General features: G+C 41.8%; 1 protein-coding gene across 2 annotated transcripts in view; it reads right to left on the bottom strand.

Annotated features, from left to right (window-relative positions):
* LOC136701582 (NACHT, LRR and PYD domains-containing protein 12-like) overlaps window positions 1-22,316 on the bottom strand; it is a 68,062-nt gene extending 45,746 nt beyond the window's left edge. For both annotated transcript variants that reach the window (XM_066676188.1, XM_066676189.1), the window contains exons 1-6: window positions 22,190-22,316; window positions 13,635-13,820; window positions 12,933-12,987; window positions 9,133-9,328; window positions 6,968-8,732; window positions 606-779 (exon numbers count right to left, since the gene is read on the bottom strand). In XM_066676188.1, coding sequence (XP_066532285.1) covers window positions 606-779; window positions 6,968-8,732; window positions 9,133-9,328; window positions 12,933-12,987; window positions 13,635-13,756 — 2,312 coding nt within the window. In that variant the 5' untranslated portion in view covers window positions 13,757-13,820; window positions 22,190-22,316. The remainder of the gene's footprint in view (window positions 1-605; window positions 780-6,967; window positions 8,733-9,132; window positions 9,329-12,932; window positions 12,988-13,634; window positions 13,821-22,189) is intronic.
* Window positions 22,317-23,302: the final 986 nt, after the last annotated feature.

Below are 23,302 nucleotides of genomic sequence, written 5' to 3'. Positions count from 1 at the left end.
TTATAACAAAAATATAAAAATATAATCTGCAAAATAGAGAACATGTTGCAAAGAGAAGTTACTCTCCTCAATCCTCTTAAAGAAAATATGTTCAAAAACATTTCATCTTAGTTTCCTGTAAAAGTACTATATAAAATATGTTGAAATAGACATGCTTCTAAATCAATACATAGATTTAACTAAACAAATCCATACCATTTATTCATTCATTTATTATCTATAACTGTTTTCCGGTTCAGGGTCGTGGTGGGTCGTGGAGGGTCGTGGAGCCTACCGAGAATCGTTGGCTGCAAGGCAGGAATGCACCCTGGAGGGGTGCCAGTCCTTCACAGGGCAACACAAACACACACACAGTCACACCTATGGACAATTTTTGAGTCACCAATCCACCTACCAACCAGAGCACCTGCAGGAAACCCACGCAGACATGGGGAGAACACACCACACTCCTCACAGTCACCTGGAGCAGGACTCAAACCCACAACCTCCAGGTCCCTGGAGCTGTGTGACTGCAACACTATCTGCTGCGTCACTATGCCACCCTAAATCCATACCGATTTTGGAAAATGATGCTTTATTTTAAACCCATTTGTTGAAAGTTTTACCTGAGAGTCTCCAGTTTACAGAGTGAACTCTTCAGTCCAGCAGATAGCAGCTCCACTCCTGAATCATGCAGGTCATTGTTACTGAGGTCCAGCTGTTTCAGGGAGGAGTTTACTGACTGTAGAGCTGATCCCAGTGTTTCACAGGTGTCCTTGGTGAGATTACTGTCAGCAAGTCTGTAAAAACAGAGTAAATAGAGCACATAGTATGATGATGTGGAATGATGATAAGATGCATTCTTCCTGAAACTAAAAAAAGTTCACTGGATTGTTGTAGCCTGATTTTTGCTGCTAACACTGGAAGATGATTTATAATTAAAGTTAAATGAAAAAGACAACAGTAGTGTTGTATATTTATTTTATACTCCAAACCACCTGTTCATGAAGCAATAAAACTGCTGCTGTTAATTTTATGTTTTTTTTTGTCTCAATCCCCATAATCTTTAATATTTCATTTAATGCCAAATATCAAATAAAGTACCCACTATTTACAGTCATTAACAAAAGTGTTGGCACCCCTCAACCTTTTCCCAAAATTAAAGTATTTCTCCAAGAGAATTATTGCAATTACACATATATTGTTACACACGTTAATATGTTATACATGCTATGTTTTGTTATGCACATGTTTTGATACCAGACAAAACACAGCCAAAATTCAGCCTAATTTTGAGCCTTTTTAAAAGGTGGAGTAATATGGAAACAAGCTAAATTTTATAGTTTGGTCTGGGCAAACATTTTAATGCAGCATTTCAGTTTTGTGGTATTATTAGCAAGAATAAAACATTCAGAACATTGCAGCATTCAAGGTGCTCACAGCATTCATAAAAGCATTTTTCTGTAACAGCAATCCAGCTTAGGATTCAGAACCCCAAACCTATGGTTCAAGGAAGTAGTTGCTTGCATGTTATGCCACAAGGGAACTGTGGACACCTAGCCTCATCTTGAGCCTCTTTAAATGGTGGAGTAATAGGGAATCAAACACCATTTTTGCAAGCATTTCAAATATTTTGAATTATTATCATTATAAATAATTAAACAAAATGGGCCAAAATGTTGTTCTACAGTGCAAACATCAGGCTCATTAGGGTAATTTAATTTGCCTGAGTAGTGGGAGAAGAGTAGTTGACAGTTGTTTCATGTCTCTAGACCTTATGGTTTGGTCTGTGTAAAACTTTACTTATGGAAGAAAAATAATCTATACTAATCATTTTAGCTTTGGGGTATTATTAACAACAATAAAACACTGTACTGGAAGATTGAGTTACATTTGTGTACAAGGTCCTTACAGCATTCACAAAAGCATTTTTCTGTCACTGCAGCCCACCTCAGGATTTGAACCCTGAACCTATGGCAGCTGCTTGCATGTGAACACACATCGCACCTTGAGCCTCTTTAAATGATGTAGAAATATGTAATAAAGCACAAATTTTGCAAGCATTTCAAATTCTTTTAAATTATTAAATTATTATCATTATAACAAAAATGCTCATGAAATCTCTTTATTTATTATTCTGTTTCAGGTTGACATTGGGGAAATGGGTTTTAAGTTTCATTACAATTCATTCATTATTATCTTTAACCGCTTATCCAATTCAGGGTCGCGGTGGGTCCAGAGCCCACCTGGAATCACTGGGCGCAAGGCAGGTATACACCCTGGATGGGGTGACAGTCATTCACAGTGGTTAAAAATATCCAACACCACACGGATTGATTGTTGTACTCCAGTCAAAAGATGCAAAAATAGCACAATTTGATTGATAATTATTTAGGCTATAGGCTATAATTATTTGACTGAAATGAACTAACTGGCTAATGGTGGCTATATTTTTCAGTTGAACGTGTTGCCATTTATGGAGGGGTCAAGATGTAACTCATGGATGAATCATGCAAGATTGAATTTCAGTAGTTAAATAATTCTTCTTATATTCTAAAAATTCCTCTTTTTGCTCTGTCTGAGCCACAATTTAGGAAGTGATGATTGTTTCATATCAGGAGATTTTATTACAACTATTTTGGTACAAATTACCAAATAAAACACAAATAAGAGGCCTCATGGTACACAGTAATTTGAGAGGTAGGGTTAGATGGTAATTATCTTTTCTTCAGGGTGGGTTTTATTAGCTTTTTCAATACATGATACTGCTGAACTACAATTCTTGAGGTAATTTTGCACCCTTTCTTGTTCCCTCTGAGGGCTGAGTGAAGAAGTCTTGTAGGCTGCGTTTATAACGTCTCTGGAAGAGCTGGAGCACTTTGAAAGCAGCAACAGAGCAGTGTGGTTGATAAATTTAAGTGAACATTTGCCTCTTGGTGTAAACATAGCTAGAAAACAAGTTAAACATATTAACTGATTGGTTAATTAAATTTGAATATGGAAAATCACCTAACATTAACTGTGCTAGATAGCGTCTATGCTAGCTTGGGCCCCAAGTTAGCTGGGAAAACAACTCAGAATAAGACTTTAAATATAAATTAATCAGCCAGACCGAATAGTGTTTTCATGAGCAACCCATAGATTATGTGAGAATAAGTGCACATGTATGTAATTGGTGTTAAACTACATTTTAAGGTTAAATGATTTTAGGGTTCATAACATTAACTTAGCAGACCAAATGTTAATTAGTAACTAGTGCCAGCTTCTAATTTTAGCACCATAAACGTTAGCTCCTACATATTTAAAAGCAATTAGAGAGAGATTCATTTTGTGAAGCTTAATCAGATTACTAGTTAACTTGTCAGGAATGCTTTACATTTATTACATGCAGTGCCATGCTTTTTGGAGTTCAAATCAAATAATCAAGATTTTATTTTTGCATTCGTCACTTGAAGTATATATATATATATATATATATATATATATATATATTACACACACACATTAGTGCAGATGGCTAATTAATTATTGATTATTGTTTTGAATAGACATTTATACAACCCCTGGCAAAAATTATGGAATCACTCAGTTCTGAGGAAAAAATTATGGAATGACATGACAAACAAAATAACACTCCAACACATCACTAGTACTTTGTTGCACCACCTCTGGCTTTTATAACCGCTTGCAGTCTCTGAGGCATTGACTTAATGAGTGATGAAGAGTACTGTTTGTCAATCTGGCTCCAGCTTTCTCTGATTGCTGTTGCCAGATCAGCTTTGCAGACAAGGCAGTTGGAGCCTTGTCATGGACCATTTTCTTTAACTTCCACCACAGATTTCAATTGGATTGAGATCCCGACTGCTTGCAGGCCATGACATTGACCTTGTGTGTCTTTCTTCAAGGAATGTTTTCACAGATTTTGCTCTATGGCAAGATGTATTATCATCTTGAAAATTGATTTCATGATCCCCAAACATCCTTTCGATAGATGGGATAAGAAAAGTGTCCAAAATGACAATGTAAACCTGTGCATTTATTGAAGATGTAATGACAGCCATCTCCCCAGTGCCTTTACCTGACATGCAGCCCCATATCATCAATGACTGTGGAAATTTGCATGTTTTTCTTCAGACAGTCGTCTGCATAAATCTCATTGGAACGGCACCAAACAAAACTTCCAGCATAATCACCTTGCCCAATGCAGATTCGAGATTCATCTCTGAATATGACTTTCATCCAGTCATCCACAATCCACGATTGCCTTTCCTTAGCCCATTGTAACCTTGTTTTTTTCTGTTTAGGTGTTAGTGATGGCTTTCTTTTAGCTTTTCTGTTTTTAGCGTTTCTTACAGTTCGGTCACAGACCCTGACTTCAGTTTCCTCCTATTTGTTTTGTTGTACATTTTCTGTTTTCAAGGCATATTGCCTTCTGTTTTCCTTGGTCTACCAGTATGCTTGCCTTTAACCACCTTGCCATGTTGTACTTGGTCCAGCTTTTAGACACAGCTTACTGTGAACAACCAACATCTTGTGCAACACTGCGTGATGATTTACCCTCTTTAAGGAGTTTGATAATCCTCTCCTTTGTTTCAATTGACATCTCTGGTGTTGGAGCCATGATTCATGTCAGTCCACTTGCAACAGCTCTCCAATGTGTGATTACGCCTTTTTACCTGCATACTAATGAGCAGCTTTAATCTGATGAAGGTGTTAGCGTTTGTAATGAAAATTTGCAGGGTGATTCCATAGTTTTTTCCTCAGAATTGAGTGCTTCCATAATTTGTTCCATGTACTTGTACTAAAAATCTAACTGTTACTGGCTACCACAATTATTTTTCTTGATTTATTTTAGTGTTTCTTGAAGCCAGAAAGTTGCCATTTGAAATGCCTTTAGTTTTTTGACATATCTGTGATCTGATTTTTTTTCTAAAAAATTCAAATTAAAAAGGAACATCCTCAGATTGGTGATCCAATAATTTTTGCCAGGGGCTGTATTACATTCCACTTAAATTTGTTTGCATCAATTCACAGCTGCTTGCTGTGATGAAATGTGCCACTGAAATGGATATCTAGATTGCAGCTGATCACCTGAAACATGAACTTGGAAGAATCGGGGATGCAGTCATTAACATCTCTTTAGCACAGGCTTATATATATTTTTTTAATTATTACCTGCTATTAACTAATTTTTCTAAATTAGACTTCCACATTAAACAAATTACCATTACAAATAACCCTTTAAACCCTTAAAAAGACTGCTAAGTTATATTGAACACCACCTTAAATAATCCACCTTAAGTGACCACTTGATTGAAATGGTCACACTAAAAGAATTTAAACCTCCCAATATATATTGCAGGCCATCTTTTAAAAATTCTCCTTAAAAATCTGCCATTTTATTTAGGCTTCCACCTTATGCAAATGACCACTTCATAATGGGTTCACATTAAAATAAATGCCTTCTTAAAAAGACTACAGGGTGGGCCATTTATATGGTTACACCTTAAAAAATAGGAATGGTTGGTGATATTAACTTCCTGTTTGTGGCACATTAGTATATGGAAGGGGGAAAACTTTTCTAGATGGGTGGTGACCATGGCGGCCATTTTGAAGTCGGCCATTTTGTATCCAACTTTTGTTTTTTCAGTGGGAAGAGGGTCATGTGACACATCACACTTATTGGGGATTTCACAGGAAAAAACAATGGTGTGCTTGGTTTTAATGTAACTTTATTCTTTCATGAGTTATTTACTAGTTTCTGACCACTTATAAAATTTGTTCAAAGTGCTTCCCATTGTGTTGAATTGTCAATGCAACTCTCTTTTCCCACTCTTCACACACTGATAGCAAAACTGCAGGAGAAATGCTAGCACAGGCTTCCAGTATCCATAGTTTCAGGTGCTGTACACAGCATAGACAATTGCCTTCAGATGACCCCAAAGATAAAAGTCTAAAGGGGTGAGATCAGGAGACCTTGGGGGCCATTCAGCTGGCCCACGATGACCAATCCACTTTCCAGGAAACTGTTCCTCTAGGAATGCTCGGACCTGACACCCATAACGTGGTTGTGCACCATTTTTCTGGAAAAACTCAGGGAACATGCCAACTTCAGTGCATAAAGAGGAAAACACATCCTCGTGTAGCAATTTCGTATATCCAATGGCCTTGAAGTTTACACTGATGAAGAATGGCCCCACTATTTTGTACCCCATATACCACACCATACCATCAAGATATGCATTGAAAAAACAAAAGTTGGATCCAAAATGTCCGACTTCAAAATGGCCACCATGGTCACCACCCATCTTGAAAAATCCCCCCCCTCCCATATACTAATGTGCCACAAACAGGAAGTTAATATCACCAACCATTCCCATTTTATTAAGGTGTATCCATATAAATGGCCCACCCTGTACTTTGTTCAATAAACTACATCTGCAATTTTACATTCCACCTTAAAAATCCAGCCACATTTATCCAGGCTTCCTTAAGTCTGTGCCTCATTCTGTTATTCCTATGTATTAGGCTCTGTGTGTATGAGTCTATGTGTAATGTCTTCAAGGGTTTGTGTGAGAGTGGCAGTTAAATGTCAGTGATCTGGAGAAGACCATGTCCTGTTTCAATGAGCACTGTACGAAAACCATGCAAAAATGTTTTTATTTTTTTTTTAGGCGCTGACCCATACTTAAAGTTTAAGTTTAAAAAATTAAACTGCAAATGTTAAATTATTTCACTTAATTTTTAATTTTGCTTTGTTTTATTTTAAATATAATAAGCTAAAAGGTAACAATTTTTGCTTTCAATTCAATTTCAATTTTGTCAGGATTTGTGATCACCATTGGAGACACAGGAGTTGTAGTGAGGGACAGATGAGAGAGAGGCTGGTGAGAAAGACATATCAAACAGTGAAAAAATTTCAGGCAATGAGAGCAAATTCAGCAGTTAATCTAAAAGTAAAATAAACATTTATTAATGATGAACTCACACAGCTTTTCTGGATGCTTTGATCACTGGCAGCAGTCTCAGAACACCTTCCGCTGATGGATTATATTTCCTCAGGTCAAATTCATCTAGTTCTTCTTCTGAATTCAGCAGCACAAATGCCACAGCTGACCACTGACCAGGAGAGAACCTGACTCCACTGAGAGAACCTCCTCTGTTTAGGTATTCCTGGACTTCCTGCACTAGAGAGTGATCGTTCAGTTCATTGAGACAGTGGAACAGATTGATGGTTTTCTCTGGAGAGGGATTCTCCCTGATCTTCTCCTTGATGTACTGGACTGTCTCCTCTCTGCTGTGAGATCTGATTCCTGTCTGAGTCAGTATTCCTCGTAAGAGAGTCTGATTGGACTCCAGTGAGAGACCCAGCAGGAACCGGAGGAAAAGATCCAGGTGTCCATTCTCACTCTGTAAGGCCTTGTCCACTGCAGACCTCAGGAACTTTGACATGGTGGATTCTCTGAAGATCTCAGAGAGATCAGTGGAACTCTGTTCTGGTTCATCTCTGCTGATGAAGGAGAGAAATGCATATAAAGCAGCCAGAAACTCCTGGACACTCAGGTGGACAAAGCTAAACACCTTCCCCAGATGCAGCCCGAATTCCTCTCTGAAGATCTGGGTACAGACCCCTGAGTACACTGATATTTCTCTGACATCAATGCCACACTCTCTCAGGTCGTCCTCGTAGAAGATCAGATTGCCTTTCTCCAGCTGTTGGAACGCCAGTTTTCCCAGAGCCAGGACACACTCTCTAGTTTTCTGAGGATCAACCTCCTGTTTTACCTGGTACTTTTGTTCCTTGTGTTTGATCTGAAAGATCAGGAAGTGTGTGAACATTTGAGTAAGAGTCTTGGGGCTCTCTCCACCCTCTGCTCCACCCAAAACTCTCTCTAGAACCATGGCTGAGATCCAGCAAAAGACTGGGATGTGGCACATGATGTAGAGGCTTCTGGAAGACTTGATGTGGGAGATGATTTGATTGGCCAGGCTCTGGTCACTGATCCTCTTCCTGAAGTACTGCTCTTTCTGAGGGTCACTGAAACCTCGTATCTCTGTTACCTGGGTAACACACTCAGGAGGGATCTGATTGGCAGCTGCTGATCTAGAGGTGATCCAGAGGAGAGCAGAGGGAAGCAGATTCCCCTTGATGAGGTTAGTCAGCAGCACATCCACTGAGGCTGACTGTGTTACATCCCACAATCCCTCATTTTTCTGGAAATCTAGAGGAAGTCGACACTCGTCCAGACCATCAAAGATGAACAGGAAACTGTAGAGATCATAGTCTCTTGGTTTTAATTGTGTGGTGTTTTTGAAAAACTGATGAAGAAGCTCCATCAGACTGAGCTTCTTCTCCTTCATCAGGTTCAGCTCTCTGAAAGGAAGTGGAAATATGAAGAGGATGTCCTGGTTTTCCTTTCCTTCAGCCCAGTCCAGAATGAACTTCTGCACAGAGACTGTTTTTCCAATTCCAGCCACTCCTTTAGTCAGTACAGTTCTGATGGCTTTATCTTTAAAGAGCTCACTGCATTTGATGGGTTTCTCCTGTGCTACTGGTCTCCTGGACACTGTCTCAATCTGTCTGACCTCATGTTCAGTATTGACCTCTCCACTCCCTCCCTCTGTGATGTACAGATCTGTGTAGATCTCATTCAGAAGAGCTGAGCTTCCAGGATTAAAGATTCCTTCATTAATTTTCTGGAACTTTTTCTTCAGGGTTGATTTCAGCTTTCGATGAGAAGAAGGAGCCAGTTCTAATAAAAATAGGATACAAACATAATAAAAACTTGCTAAATCCTTTAATTCATCTTTAGTTTAGCCATAAAAACAACATGAAACATTAAAACTGAACATTTATGTTGTCATTAATGTAAAAAATTAAACTCATACTCAGCTTAGCCTTTTGATGTCAGCAAATATAATGTTTGAAAATAGAATATGAAAAAAGCAACATCACAAAATTTCATTCACCAAATGAAATAGATTAGTTTGAATAAAATCACATCATTCTGATCCTCTGATCTTTTTATATTAAAGTTAGTGCTAGGGGACCTGGTCAAAAATGTGTATCACAATATTTATAAAAATTCTGTTGGTTTCACTTTTTTGTTATAAAAAAGTATAAAGAGTAAAGAAAAGACCCTGGAGTCTTACTGCTCTGCAGTGTGTGAGCGAGGTGTGTGTTGTTCATGTTCCTCAGGACATTCAGTGTGATCTTCATCACTCCGTCTCTAACATCATCCTCCTCCTCTTCCTCTCTCTCAGAGCATGCTGGGTAATCCTCACTCAGCAGCTTCATAAACCTCTTCAGATGATTCTTCACCACAGAGATCACTCTCTGCTCCAGCTCCTGATTAAAATAGAAATATTAACACAGGGTCTGTCAGAGTCTGAGCTGAGGGGTGGAAGTGCTAATGATTTATATTTTATTATTATAAGAAACTCCTCCTTGGATCACCACCTTAACGTGGTGGAGGGGTTTGCGTGCCTGCGTGCTCCTAGGAGCTATGTTGTCGGGGGCAATAGCCCCTGGTAGGGTCTCCCAAGGCAAATTGGTCCTAGGTGATGGGCCAGACAAAGAGTGATCCATAAAGACACAGATGAAAAAGACAACGAGGACACAGCCTCCCTTGCCCGGAGCAGGGTTACCGGGGCCTCACCCTGGAGCCAGGCCTGGGGGAGGGGCTCCTTGGCGAGCGCCTGGTGGCCGGACTTTCACCTATGGAGTCCGGCCGGGCTTAGCCCGAAGGGGATACATGGGTCCACTCTCCCATGGGCCCACCACCTGTGGGAGAGGTAGTAATCCGGGTCTGGTGCATTGTGGATCGGGTGGTGGTCGGGGGCCCTGGCGTTCCGATCCTCGGTTACTGAAACTGGCTTTTGGAACATGGAACGTAACCTCTCTGGTGGGAAAAGAGCCTGAGCTGGTGCGCGAGGTTGAGAGGTACCGACTAGATATAGTTGGGCTTACCTCGACACACAGTATGGGCTCTGGAACCAATCTCCTCGAGAGGGGCTGGATGCTCTTTCACTCTGGAGTTGCCCAGGGTGAGAGGCGTAAGGCAGGTGTGGGCTTACTCATAGCCCCCCGGCTTAGCGCCTGTACGTTGGGGTTTACCCCAGTGGACGAGAGGGTAATTTCCCTGCGCCTTCGGGTTGGGGAAAGGGCTCTGACTGTTGTTTGTGCTTATGCACCGAACAGCAGTTCAGAGTACCATGCCTTCTTGGGGACCCTAGAGGGAGTGCTGGAGAACACTCATTCTGGGGACTCCATTGTTCTGCTGGGGGACTTCAACGCTCACGTGGGTAATGACAGTGAGACCTGGAGGGGCGTGATTGGGAGGAACGGCCCCGCTGATCTGAACCCGAGTGGTGTTCAGTTGTTGGATTTCTGTGCTCGTCACAGTTTGTCCATTACGAACACCATGTTCGAACATAAGGGTGTCCACAAGTACACCTGGCATCAGGACACCCTAGGCCGCATTTCGATGATCGATTTTATAGTCGTATCATCTGACCTGCGGCCATATGTTCTGGACACTCGGGTGAAGAGAGGCGCTGAGCTGTCAACTGATCACCACCTTGTGGTGTGTTGGATCAGATGGCGGGGGAGGATGCCGGACAGACCTGGCAGACCCAAACGTGTGTTGAGGGTTTGCTGGGAACGTTTGGCAGAGGAACCTGTCAGAAAGATCTTCAACTCCCACATCCGGCAGAGCTTCGACTGCATCCCGGGGGAGGCTGGTGTCATTGAGTCCGAGTGGGCCATGTTCCGGACCTCCATTGTTGAGGCGGCTGAACGGAGCTGTGGCTGCAAGGTTGTCGGTGCCTGTCGGGGTGGCAATCCCCGCACTCGGTGGTGGACACCCCGGGTGAGGGGGGCTGTCAAGCTGAAGAAAGAGTCCTATCGAGCATGGTTGGCTCAGGGGACTCCGGAGGCAGCCGACAGGTACCGAGGAGCCAAGCGGCTCGCAGCCTCGGCAGTCGCTAAGGCAAAAACTCGGGTGTGGGAGGAGTTCGGTGAGAACATGGAAAACGACTTTCGGTCGGCTCCGAGAAGTTTCTGGCAAACCGTCAGGCGACTCAGGAGGGGAAAGCAGTTTTCCACCAACACTGTATATGGTGGGGATGGGGAACTGTTGACCTCGACTGGGGACGTCACCAGACGGTGGAAGGAATACTTCGAGGATCTTCTCAATCCCACCGGCACATCTTCCGCAGAGGAAGCAGAGCTTGGGGACCCCGGGGGGGGCTCGTCTATCACTGGGGCTGAAGTGGCCAAGGTGGTAGGGAAACTCCTTGGCGGTAGGGCCCCGGGGGTGGATGAGGTTCACCCCAGGTTCCTCAAGGCTCTGGATGTTGTGGGGCTGTCCTGGTTGACACGTCTTTGCAACATCGCGTGGACATCGGGGGCAGTGCCTCTGGACTGGCAGACTGGGGTGGTGGTTCCCCTTTTTAAAAAGGGGGATCGGAGGGTGTGTTCCAACTATAGGGGGATCACACTCCTCAGCCTCCCCGGTAAGGCCTATGCGGGGGTACTGGAGAAGAGAGTCCGACCGATAGTTGAACCTCGGATCCAGGAGGAACAATGCGGATTCCGCCCCGGTCGTGGAACACAGGACCAGCTCTTTACCCTCGCTAGGATCCTGGAGGGTGCATGGGAGTTTGCTCAACCAGTCTACATGTGTTTTGTGGATCTGGAGAAGGCATTCGACCGTGTCTCTCGGGGTATTCTGTGGGGGGTGCTCAGGGAGTATGGGGTACTGGGCTCTTTGTTACGAGCTATCCAGTCCCTGTACAAACAGAGCAGGAGTCTGGTTCGTATGGCTGGCAGTAAGTCCGACTGGTTTCCAGTCGGAGTTGGACTCCGTCAGGGCTGCCCGTTGTCACCGGTTCTGTTCACAATTTTTATGGACAGAATTTCTCGGCGTAGCCAAGTGGCGGAGGGTGTCCGGTTTGGTGGTCCCAGGATCCCATGTCTGCTTTTTGCAGATGATGTGGTCTTGTTGGCTTCATCGAGCCGGGACCTCCAGCTCTTGCTGGACCAGTTTGCAGCCGAGTGTGAAGCGGTAGGGATGAGGATCAGTACCTCCAAGTCCGAGTCCATGGTACTCAGTCGGAAAAGGGTGGAGTGCTCTCTCCAGGTTTGAAGTGAGATCCTGCCTCAAGTGGAGGAGTTTAAATACCTCGGGGTCTTGTTCACGAGTGAGGGAAAGATGGAGCGTGAGATTGACAGGCGGATCGGTGCAGCGTCAGCAGTAATGCGGGCTCTGTACCGGTCCGTTGTGGTGAAGAAAGAGCTGAGCAGAAAAGCAAAGCTCTCGATTTACCGGTCAATCTACGTCCCAACCCTCACCTATGGTCACGAGCTTTGGGTAGTGACCGAAAGAACGAGATCGCGGGTACAAGCGGCTGAAATGAGTTTTCTCCGCAGGATGTCTGGACTTTCCCTTAGAGACAGGGTTAGGAGCTCGGACATCCGGGAGAGACTCGGAGTGGAGCCGCTGCTCCTCCACGTCGAGAGGAGCCAGTTGAGGTGGTTCGGGCATCTGGTTCGGATGCCTCCTGGACGCCTTCCTGGAGAGGTGTTCCGGGCATGTCCAACGGGGAGGAGGCCCCGGGGCAGACCAAGAACACGCTGGAGAGACTATATGTCTCGACTGGCCTGGGAACGCCTCGGTATACCCCCGGAGGAGCTGGCGTCGGTGGTTGAGGAGAGGGAGGTCTGGGTTTCTTTGCTCCGACTGCTTCCCCCGCGACCCGGACCCGGATAAGCGGTGGATAATGAATGGATGGATGGATATTATAAGAAAACCCAGATTCACTGTCCGTCACCAAACTCTACATCACTCTCCATCATAACACTGCTACAGTGAACAAACAGTAGCCTTTATTACTGTCCTATAATAACAACACTGGAACACACACACACCTCCAGTGTTTTACACACACACCTTGAATATTGACTCCATATTCTTCCTGGTCCTGTCAGGAGTCTTCTTCTGGACTCTGCGGAGAATCAGAACACAGACTGAATAATGTGGAGAACCTGATCAATACATTACATCATCAGATATTACTAATTATTCAGATTGTTCTGGATCCATATTCAGTAGGAAATCCTAGATATATAATGAAGGTCCCACTGGCGTTATAACACACAGAGTTCAGCTGCACAGATCAGCAGGGTCCAATATTCTCCACAAAGAGGCGCTGTTACTGCAGCTTTTCATTCCAATAAAGCAGAAACACACCTGATTCCACTCCTTCATCAGTTCATCTTCAAAAAGTGGATCATGTGCGCTCCTGTTTCTGAAAATCTCATCTTAATCTCATCTGTTTAGTTCTCATCAGATCTTCAGTTAAGACTGAACTGAGGACAATAGCTATTACAGAATAAGAGTCCCTGTGTTTATTATCTTATCATAGTGTTACAGAAGTATCAGAACTGGACAAAACGTCTTCAGCTCTGTCCGACATGTCCATTTCAGTTTCATTTAATAGATCTTTAACTGATTTTTAGTTAAACACAGACGGAACATCTACAAATCTCTGGACTGTCTTTCTCCACTGTGTCCTCTCACGCTCTTAGAGCAAGAGGAGTTCAATCTTTATCTGTTCATTTATCAGTGTTTCACTGAAGGACAGTAACTCACTCTGGATCAGAGGGGACATCTCCACTGCTGAGATATGGAGGATCCACTTTGGAACAGTCACTCTTCATAGACACACAGCTGGGTTCTCTTCCCCCAGTGCTGAGTTTATGAGGGTCCTCCATGATCTAGTCACTCTTTACAGACACACAGCTGGACACTGGAGAATCTGCTCTCTGGGTTTCAGTCCTGTGGATATTAAACAGAGTGAACAGGACAGTAGATTGAGTAAGAGAACACAGGAAGGGATAGTGTACATATTCAGACCCAGTGGTGTGTACAAACTCTGGTAGGAGTTCAGGGAGAGAGGGGAGTGGTCAGATTCTCCTAAATCTTTACTGTGTTACACCTGTGTAAAATAGACTGACCATTACTGAGAGCTGTGGGTGTGAGAGAACTGTAGGAATCCCATGGATACGACGTGTTATCAGGGAGCACTCAAAGACCACCATCTCTGGAGTTAATATCTGACTGCTTTATACAACTAATAAAATAAAACAAACACACACACACACAAACACACTGCACAGCTGCATGTGTACATTCTCTTTAAACTCTGGTTTGAACTGGATTACACCTGCACAGCAGAAAGAGCTGTGTAAAAGTGTAAAGATGGGCAGAGTGATGTGTTACTGGACCAATCAGAGTAGGTCATTGGTCAACAGTGAAATAAGGAACATCACGTTTCTGTCAGTTCTCACCTCTTCTACCTTTTTAACCCTTTGTTTAGTTTTAAGGTACTGTAATACACATTTTTGTTTTCTTTCCTAAGTAGCTGAGGCTGCCACCTCCTTTATTAAACTTGTCAGGTCTGGATAATAGGCCAGAGAAACCACACACAAACTGGAGTATATTCATCAGTTCATCTTTATTAAAACTTAATTTACAAAGAAATGTGTAGGCCAGTAAATTGAGCATTACCCAGAGAGTAGCCAAAAACAATCCACCTGACTGAGTCACTACACACTACACACAAGTACAACCACCTTACTCAGCAATCTACACAACACAAGCTCTCTGAGACACCACCACTGCACAAAAACAAACCCCCAAACAAGGGTCCCGTAGGCCTACTCGCCGACCAACACACCACCGCTCCTCTAATTATAATCATACACAAGATACAATGTAAAATGTTCAATGCCAATCCATTAGGGCTTCACATAGGGACCACCATACTCTCTTCTTACCTGCAGCCACCAAAATTCTTGTTGAATCCTACACCTCAACAATAAGGTTGGTGTGTCAGTTTAAGATCTGATCAGGAACAAGCTATATTTAACAAGTACGGTTGCTCATTGAGCCCACCACGTGAGTGAGATAAATGCTTATACCCTTAGCAACTGATTATGTCTCCATGTATACAGACCTTGTACCTAAATTTATAAGCTGATAGAATATGCTTCAGCGTGCCAACCACTGTATATAATCCACAACTAGGTTCTTCACCTACCACTGTCCAAGATTTTGTGTTGTTGGAAAGATGTCATAAGTTCTCCCAGCAAAAACGTAATATGACTCTATTGCCCACAACTCTTGCCAGAAAATTGGTTCAAATCTAGGGTTGAGCTGTAACAGAATGAGGTGTGTGTTATGATTAATATATGCAAACACACAATGGATAATGAATAGAATATATTTTATATGTGATATTTACAGTGACACAAACACCAGTGAACATCAGGATGGCCTTATGCCGACAAAAATAACAAACAAATACCCCACCTAACTGACCCACAAACATCTCTAACATACCTAAGTGAAACAAAAAGGAAACAAAAGACAATGTCTTACCTCACTCCCTAGATATACACAAAAACACACACAAAACCCACTCCCAAAACAAATGGCAGCCAACCCTACTGTGGTGAAATATATACACTATGTCTCATAGTTGAAGTAGAAATGGCAAACCAAGAAAACACAGAAAACCAAGAAAACACAGAATTTACAAAAGCACAGATCACAAAACACAGCTAGCTAGATGTGTTTTTATGATTCCGGCGGAGATGACATACAGGAAACAGTGACAGACAAAACATATGGACTGGATTGTGAAACACGCTGAACAAATACATGGACTGGAATATGGAACAAACTCTGGACGGATGAACAAATACATGGATGGGAACAGAAAGCAGAACCTAGAATATGATAGAAACAGTGAGAGAGTGAAAAAAGAAACATACACATTCACAGCGCAGCGTAACAATTCTTCCATCCAAGCCACCGGTCCTGTCTTGCCTGTGACACTGCTGTTGCAGACCATGCCTCCTCCTCCTGCCTGCTTCTCTCTGGTGATGTGGCCTTACTAAAACCTTTCCAAGAATCACCTGACCCAAGGCCTGCTCTTCAGCATTGTATTTGGACAATCACATCCCTTAGTTCCAATGAGCTCCTGGCTACCTACATTCAGATTCCACTAACTTCCTATTTTTGTGATTGGCGCTACTGCTTTTATCACTGCATCTTTTAATCCTGACAAAATCATCTCATGACTCACCTTTTCACATTTAATTTCCTCAACTAAACTTGTGATTTGTAACTCCAGTACCCCTCTCCCATACCATGCCACACTATTAAACACTGCAGTACCCCTAGCCACTTCCTTATGGCCTTGTTAATAACCCTTTCAATATGCTCTACTTCTCTGATTGAAACACCATAAACTGTCGATGGCTCCTAATACGAGGCTGTAAGCCAAACTGCAGACACCACAGTTTCAACAACCCTTGCAAACAGCATTCGACTTTTAGTCCCACAACTTATTCTGTATTGTTGACGCAATATACCATCTACCTAAACTCAGTGGTTTCTCCATTACTGTAGGGATTCTTTCTCCTTCCATCAAAAAAATTTTTTTATAAAATAATTTAACTTCTCCATTAAATGCAGTGTGCAAGGCACAGCAGTCTTTAGTGTCATCATGTCATCCATGTAAGCCATAACTGGGGGGAGCTGAGCACTGTCATGCAACTTTTCCTCTCCTACAACCGACTTAGAGGCCCTGATTACTACCTCCATTGCCATTGTAAATGCTAATGGTGAAATCAGACATCCAACCATTATACTTATCTCTAACCTCTGCCATGATGTAACAAATCCCCCTGTACTAAAGCAAAACTGAATATCCTCAAAGTATGCTTTAACCAGTCAAGTAACTTTATCTGGCACCTGGAAGAATTCAAAAGTTTATGTGGCACTGAGCCAAATGCATTAGCTACATCTAGGAAAACAACACGTAAACCCTCTTTTTTAGCTGTCTGAATCGTATGCCAGATTATGCTGCTATGTTCCAAACAACCTGCAAAAACAGAAACCCCTGCCTTTTGTACTGATGTATCAATTAATGTGTTTGCTTTCAAATAAGCAGCAAGTCTCTTTGCTATTGCACTATAGAAAACCTTACCCTTCACATTAAGAAGACTAATGGGCCACAACGGTTCTATACTCACAGCATCTATCTTTTTAGGGATAAGAATACCACCTGCTCTTCTCTGGAATGATCCCTTTCTTCCAAACAACAACCATCCAAAAAAAATTCAAGATTTCAGGTGCATATTTGTATACCTGCTATGGCATACCATTAGGCATGGGTAGTGTACTATGTTTTGATGCATTAACTTTTAATAATAAAAATTAATTTTGGGAATTTAATATCTATATGGAAATTAAAATCTATATGGTCAAATTCAGAGACCTTGCCTATTCACTCAAGCCAAGATTGAAATCTGAGATAACACACAGAGACCCACACTACAGGCCACTCCGGGGTCTTTTTATAGCACAAAGCCTTTGATTCAATGTCCTCTCACACATCTTAAAGACTCTTAAAACTAAAAGAATCAAACATTTCTTAATTCCTAAGTTTTTACATGGTAAACAAGTTGCAAATGGGTACAACTGTGTGAAATGAATCCCATTTAGACAATCAAAATGGGTGGATTTAATTTACATGTGTTTAAAATCACCTTTTTATATGAACATGTAGGAACCAAGGTCACCACATAATCTAGGTGTTATGTGGTTAAGAATGATGTAAAACATGGGTTTGTCTGAATGATATTACTTTGTGTTAACATATAACCTTTTATATTGCAAAAGCATGGTTCAGAATCCTTGGATATTCATTCAACAGAAATCTTCCTTAAGTCTTTGTCTTGTCAAGTTTCATAAATTATGTGATGCCACTACCAAGGAAAATACAGAAAACAGCCAATCAGGAGCAAGAGATGCTTCAATCCTCAATCCCTGAGGACCAATCAGGTCTTTAAGGTGGGTTTCCAAAAATCTGGTTAAAAACCAGTGGTGCAGATTTCTAAGAGTTAGAGTTTAGAGTTTCAGCTCAGTTTTCAGTTCAGTTCAGAACTTTCTAGAGAAACTTTCAGCTGTCTTCAAGCTTCTTCAGAAGCTCTTCAGATCACTCTTATGGTTCTCTCCTAAATCACAGAAAGAAAATGTAGAGAGTGAAGAAAGAGGAGGGGTGGAATGAAAGAGAAACTTAGGTTCACCCAAGGGTGAATCTGCTTCTAGCCTGAAAGTTTAAATCCAGCAAAGTTCACTGCCGCGTTCAGACCTCAGACCTCTGACCCTCAAGGAGGTGACAAGAGCTTCAGGATCAGCCATGAAGGAGAAGGCTACATGCTCCCTCAGAATGATCACTTTCTGAGGTAGTGTCTCTGAGCCAAGGCCCAGGAGAGACCTTCAGAGACATGTCCCACACAAGGATGCAGATCAGTGATGATGGAGAATCCCCACAGAGACCTTCAGAACGCCACCAGCTTCAACGGAGTGGTCGCCATTTCTAAGACCATGTCTCTGACCAAAGCCAAAAGGGAGAAGAGGAATGGCCACTGATGCAATGCTACAAGGCCCATGCCCACAAAGCCCTGCATGTCAGTGACATCCTGCAAGCCAGCTCCACTCCTCTCCAGGGGTACATAATGTCACTGGTTAAATTCTTTCATAGCTCTGAAGATATAGTCAAATTACAGCCTTTATAGAATTTAGGGTAATTTTCATAGAGAAATTTTGTCATATGTTAATCTCCCTGCTCCCTCATATATCACTGTAATCCATTTCATTATATGAATGTATAATCAATATTCAATACTTGATGTTAAATTTAATAAACAATCTGTGTGATAAAACCAATTATTTGGTTATTTGTTTGTGTGTGCACCTTTCTTGTATAGAATTATTTTAGGTCAGATTCAATTTCGGAGCCAAGAACCTACAATGAGGCAATGAGCATAATTAATTAATAATAATTAATTCTAGCTAATTCTGCTATATTATATGTAAATCCATCCAACATGATGACCTACTTGCCCAAGCTAACATTGGACAGGTAAAGACACTACATATTATTTAATGGTTCCCAAACACAGAACCAAATAAATTAAATAATTAATTATTAATCAAATAATGATTAATTATCACTGACTTCGCTACACATGACACACATCTTAAACCTCATCCCATTTTAGTGGGCTAACCTCCATTTGCCACTCATATTCATCCAATGGTGGAATATTCCAGGGCAACTCTAGCTCCTTTGCCTCATCTTTATCTAATACTATGTAAAATACACATAAACAGACAAAACCAACACTCTATAAACATCACCATAACTCATCCACCAGCAAGACTTTCCCCCAGGTTCTAAGGTTGTGGCATTGTCCTACTTCCTTGAGGAAAAGTGAAGGCCACCAACTTTCTCACTCTTTTAAACCTCCAAACTTCCCTTCCAGTCCCTTGAAGGTGTTCCTTCCTTAAACAAAGGCCCGAACTCCACACTCCACAATACATTCTTTGTGAATGCAATCTTGGACACATGATCAGTCATGTATCCTTGTATCCTTAGGAGTTTTGGATCTTTCAAGTTCAGACACACTAACTCAGGTGACCCAGCCAGGAGTGATTATTTCCTGGCTTTTGTCCCAGTAGCACTGGACAATATAGACCTCCAATTTTGGAGTCACCACACAAGACCTTACAGAGCAATTGCCCCGCAAATCTCCAACATCCTATCTCTACTGACTCACAGCAGATGTTCCAGTCCTGCGCTCGACATTTCTCTACTAACTCCTGGTACTTGGAGAACTTGGCTCCTTTTGTTTGCCTCCTCCATGCAGTTCTCCCAGGGTACAGTTCACTCTAACATGAAAAAATCTCTGAAAAAATGACCATGACAGGACAGAACACTGTAGAGATGAAATGTTCTTGAAACACTGTGAAAGCAGTCATCAACAATAAATAAAATAATGTACTGAATGTCGCTTTGAAACTTTTAAAATCTGCTTGGAGCTTTTTTATGAGAGCAACAGCAGTGTTACAGGAGCTGCAGGAATTTCTGTCCGGTTCACTCTGTGTACAACATGTGACAACACTCTCCTGTATACTTCATAGGTCTGAGCTGTGAGTATGGCTTCACATTAATATTAAAATACAGGGTGCAAAAACACCAGATGGAAAATATTAACCTGTATGTTTTAACATTTCTCATGTGTAGAATACCTCTTGCGAGTGCTGATATGAAAGTCACAAGCACAGAGGGGAACTGTACATGCACTCATCATAATCTGACTCTCAAACTCTTTTAATTACTTTCTAATGACATTTACCCTAAATTTCCTTCCCATGCATTCTTTTTGTTTCATAAATACATTAAACTGGTTTCCAGCACAAACAGACTGGACAGCAGAACATGGAGAGGAAACATCCTCAGAATTTTATGAAAAGTGTTTTTGATAAAAATTGTGAACTATGCCTTTAAGCCCCAATTCAAGTCTTTCCAATAGGAACAGAGCTGAGGGAGACTCCTTTTGGACAGAGTTGCAACATGGGACAAAATAAAGAATAATATGTGGGCAACAATTTTTGAACATATTTTATACATTATTCTCGGCTAGAAAACCATTAGAATCCTTTAGGTATTTCTAGTGGTCCTTAGTGGATTGTAATGGATTTGTATTGGTCTGTAATGACAGTCGGATTATTAATAGATTATCAGACTGCATGTAAACATGTTGTTCCTAATGGATCCTTTTGGGAAAAAATATTTTGATTATATTAGTTTCTAATGGTATTTTATAGTAACCTGATGGCACCATTCCCATTACTTTGATGAAAGTGTTTTCTAATGGTTTGCATTGTTTGTTTTTTATTTTCCATCATGCTTCTGCTTTACACATCTGCAACAATCTGCATTGTATGTTCTGTGGAGCACAGGAGTAGTTTTTGTCTTTTCTCTTTGTTGTGTTAGACAAATGTGGTCTTATAACTGCACACATTAAAGCTTTCATATGATGAGGAACTTCAGAGTCCTCCTTTCAGTGGAAACACCATCACTTTATGATCGAACTGTTCTTTATTCTCATATGAAATGATCTAATATGATTTTTATACATAAAGAATTGTTTGATTCTTTAAGTCAGTCATTTCCTGTCATCATAGATGTGTTGAGGGAGAAACAAAACCTAGTTTCTCCAAGACATAGTGTTAAAACGCACAGCCCTTTTTTTACATATATCTTAATCTCCACAGTGTTTCATCACATGGTCTCAGCGCCACCCCTAAACCAATACCTGTAGGAGGGACTGTAACTCCACTGGCTGCAGCATTAATGAGGGACAGATATCTCTGGCTCTGATTGGTTTATTAAACGTGACTGACATCAAATATCAGGTGAAATTGACTTCAGTCAAAAAAATGATAAAAAGATCAAGATTGATGACAAATGGGAAGCTCATTCTTTGTTTAGGTGCCATGGAGCATCTGCCCCTCCCTCTGTCTGAGGGAGAACTGTGTGTGTCTGTCTCAAACAAATCATTGTATTAACAGTCTCACCTCAGAAACATAGAAAAAACACATCCTGCGTTGGTTCAGTACAACACATCTAAAAAGACACATCACAACTTATTTTCAGAAATAAAATGTTTAAAAAATGCAGAGAGCCGTAAACAATGATGCAGTGTGTGTACAGGATTACAGCTGCAGATATCAATGCTACAGTCAGAGTAAGTCAACCAGGCATGGCGGCTCTAGGGAGAGTTCACTGCATTCAAATAACATGCACTGGGCTCTTGCAGTGTTGACCCCTATGGACTCCACATGAACATGTGGCTGAGACATTCTCTGATGATGTACATAAACACTTCCTCCAGTGTCCAATTACAAATGGAGTAAAACATGTCGAGCTGCTGTAGTCTCTACACACACAGCTTCTGGAATTCACTTCCTCTTAAAGTCCATTACACACCACCAACACAAACACAGATTTAAACTGATTTACTCCAGAGTTTAATGAGTCCTGTTTAGTGTCCACTGCACACTTTCAGGATCAGAACAGAGGATCAGAGCCATGAGCACAGACTGGACACAGAGCAGATCACTACAGTCACTTTCAAACTGGATGTCAGAAAATCCAATATGATCTAATTTTACATTTTACTGGCCCCCACTTTATAACTCACACAATACAAGCAGAAACATAATGCCTCCATTGGTGTGAGAAGAGCAGAGTGATGTGTGAGAGAAAGAGAAAACACTGCTACCTTTTCTGAGCTTTGTCTGGACGTCTTCAGAGAGAAAGTTCAATCTGATCGGTTTTAATTTCCAACAGCACAAACTCAGAAAGACATCACCACTAAACAAACACACTCTTCTTCAGTCCACACTCAGTTAGGACTGACTGAACTTTCATTTCTTTATTTCTTTACAGAGAGAGAGAGAGAACGAGAGAGAGAGAGAGAGAGAGAGAGAAATCACTGGGCGGTTGAGGGGGATATACCAGTCAGAGCACATTGCACATTCCAGTCATTCTCAGCACTGCAGTGGGGGTGTGTCAGTGTGTGTTGTGCAGGTGCGAGTAGATCAGACACAGCACTGCAGCGTGAGTTTATAAACCCACTCACTGTCCACTCCTCCTTCATTGGTCCACCTTGTAGATGTAAAGTCAGAGACAGTAGCTCATCTGTTGCTGGACAGTGTGTGTCGGTCGTCCTCTAGTCCCTTCATCAGTGACACAGGACGCTGTCGGCTGGATGATTTTATTCTGTGGACTACTCTCAGTGCAGCAGTGAATTGATTTTTTTCTGCTTGTCTCTGACAGGAGGGCCAGGAACTACTGTGTGGTTCTAGTTTTTCTTTGGAACACAAAGTAAACATGTTGTAGCAGTTCTTTTTCACACAGTTAAAGTAGATAACAACAGGTGGTTCTCGACTCCTGAATGAAGAACAAAGCACAGTGTATTATCCATTGTTCCTCTGCCTTATTTCAGTTCTTCTAAAGATGTGACAGAATCGAAAAAAGCTGGCTATCATTAAATTACTGTATTTACTCCACACTGCTGTTAAAATATCTTTGGACTGAATGTGAATGTGTGAAATCAGACAGTTGTCCTTTGTTTGGGTGAAGTGCCCCTTAAGCCTGTGCAGGTTTTTTCATTCCTGGTGTCTAATCTGAAACTGTAAGTCCTTCCTCTGTCAGACACTGGTGAGAGAGAGGGACAGCAGTAAAATATCCCCTTTCTGAGAGTAATACACCTTTTCTCTTTATTGTGATGACCTTGTTCACACTGAACCGTCTGTGTGAGTCGTAATCCTGTTCAGAGCAGAGATCTGAGGATGGAGAGGGATGTGAAAAGTGTGAATCGGTGTTCTTGAAC

This window comes from Hoplias malabaricus, chromosome 7 (assembly GCF_029633855.1).
Source record: "Hoplias malabaricus isolate fHopMal1 chromosome 7, fHopMal1.hap1, whole genome shotgun sequence".
NCBI classification, from domain to species: Eukaryota; Metazoa; Chordata; class Actinopteri; order Characiformes; family Erythrinidae; genus Hoplias; species Hoplias malabaricus.
This window is presented reverse-complemented; position numbering and strand designations above follow the sequence as displayed.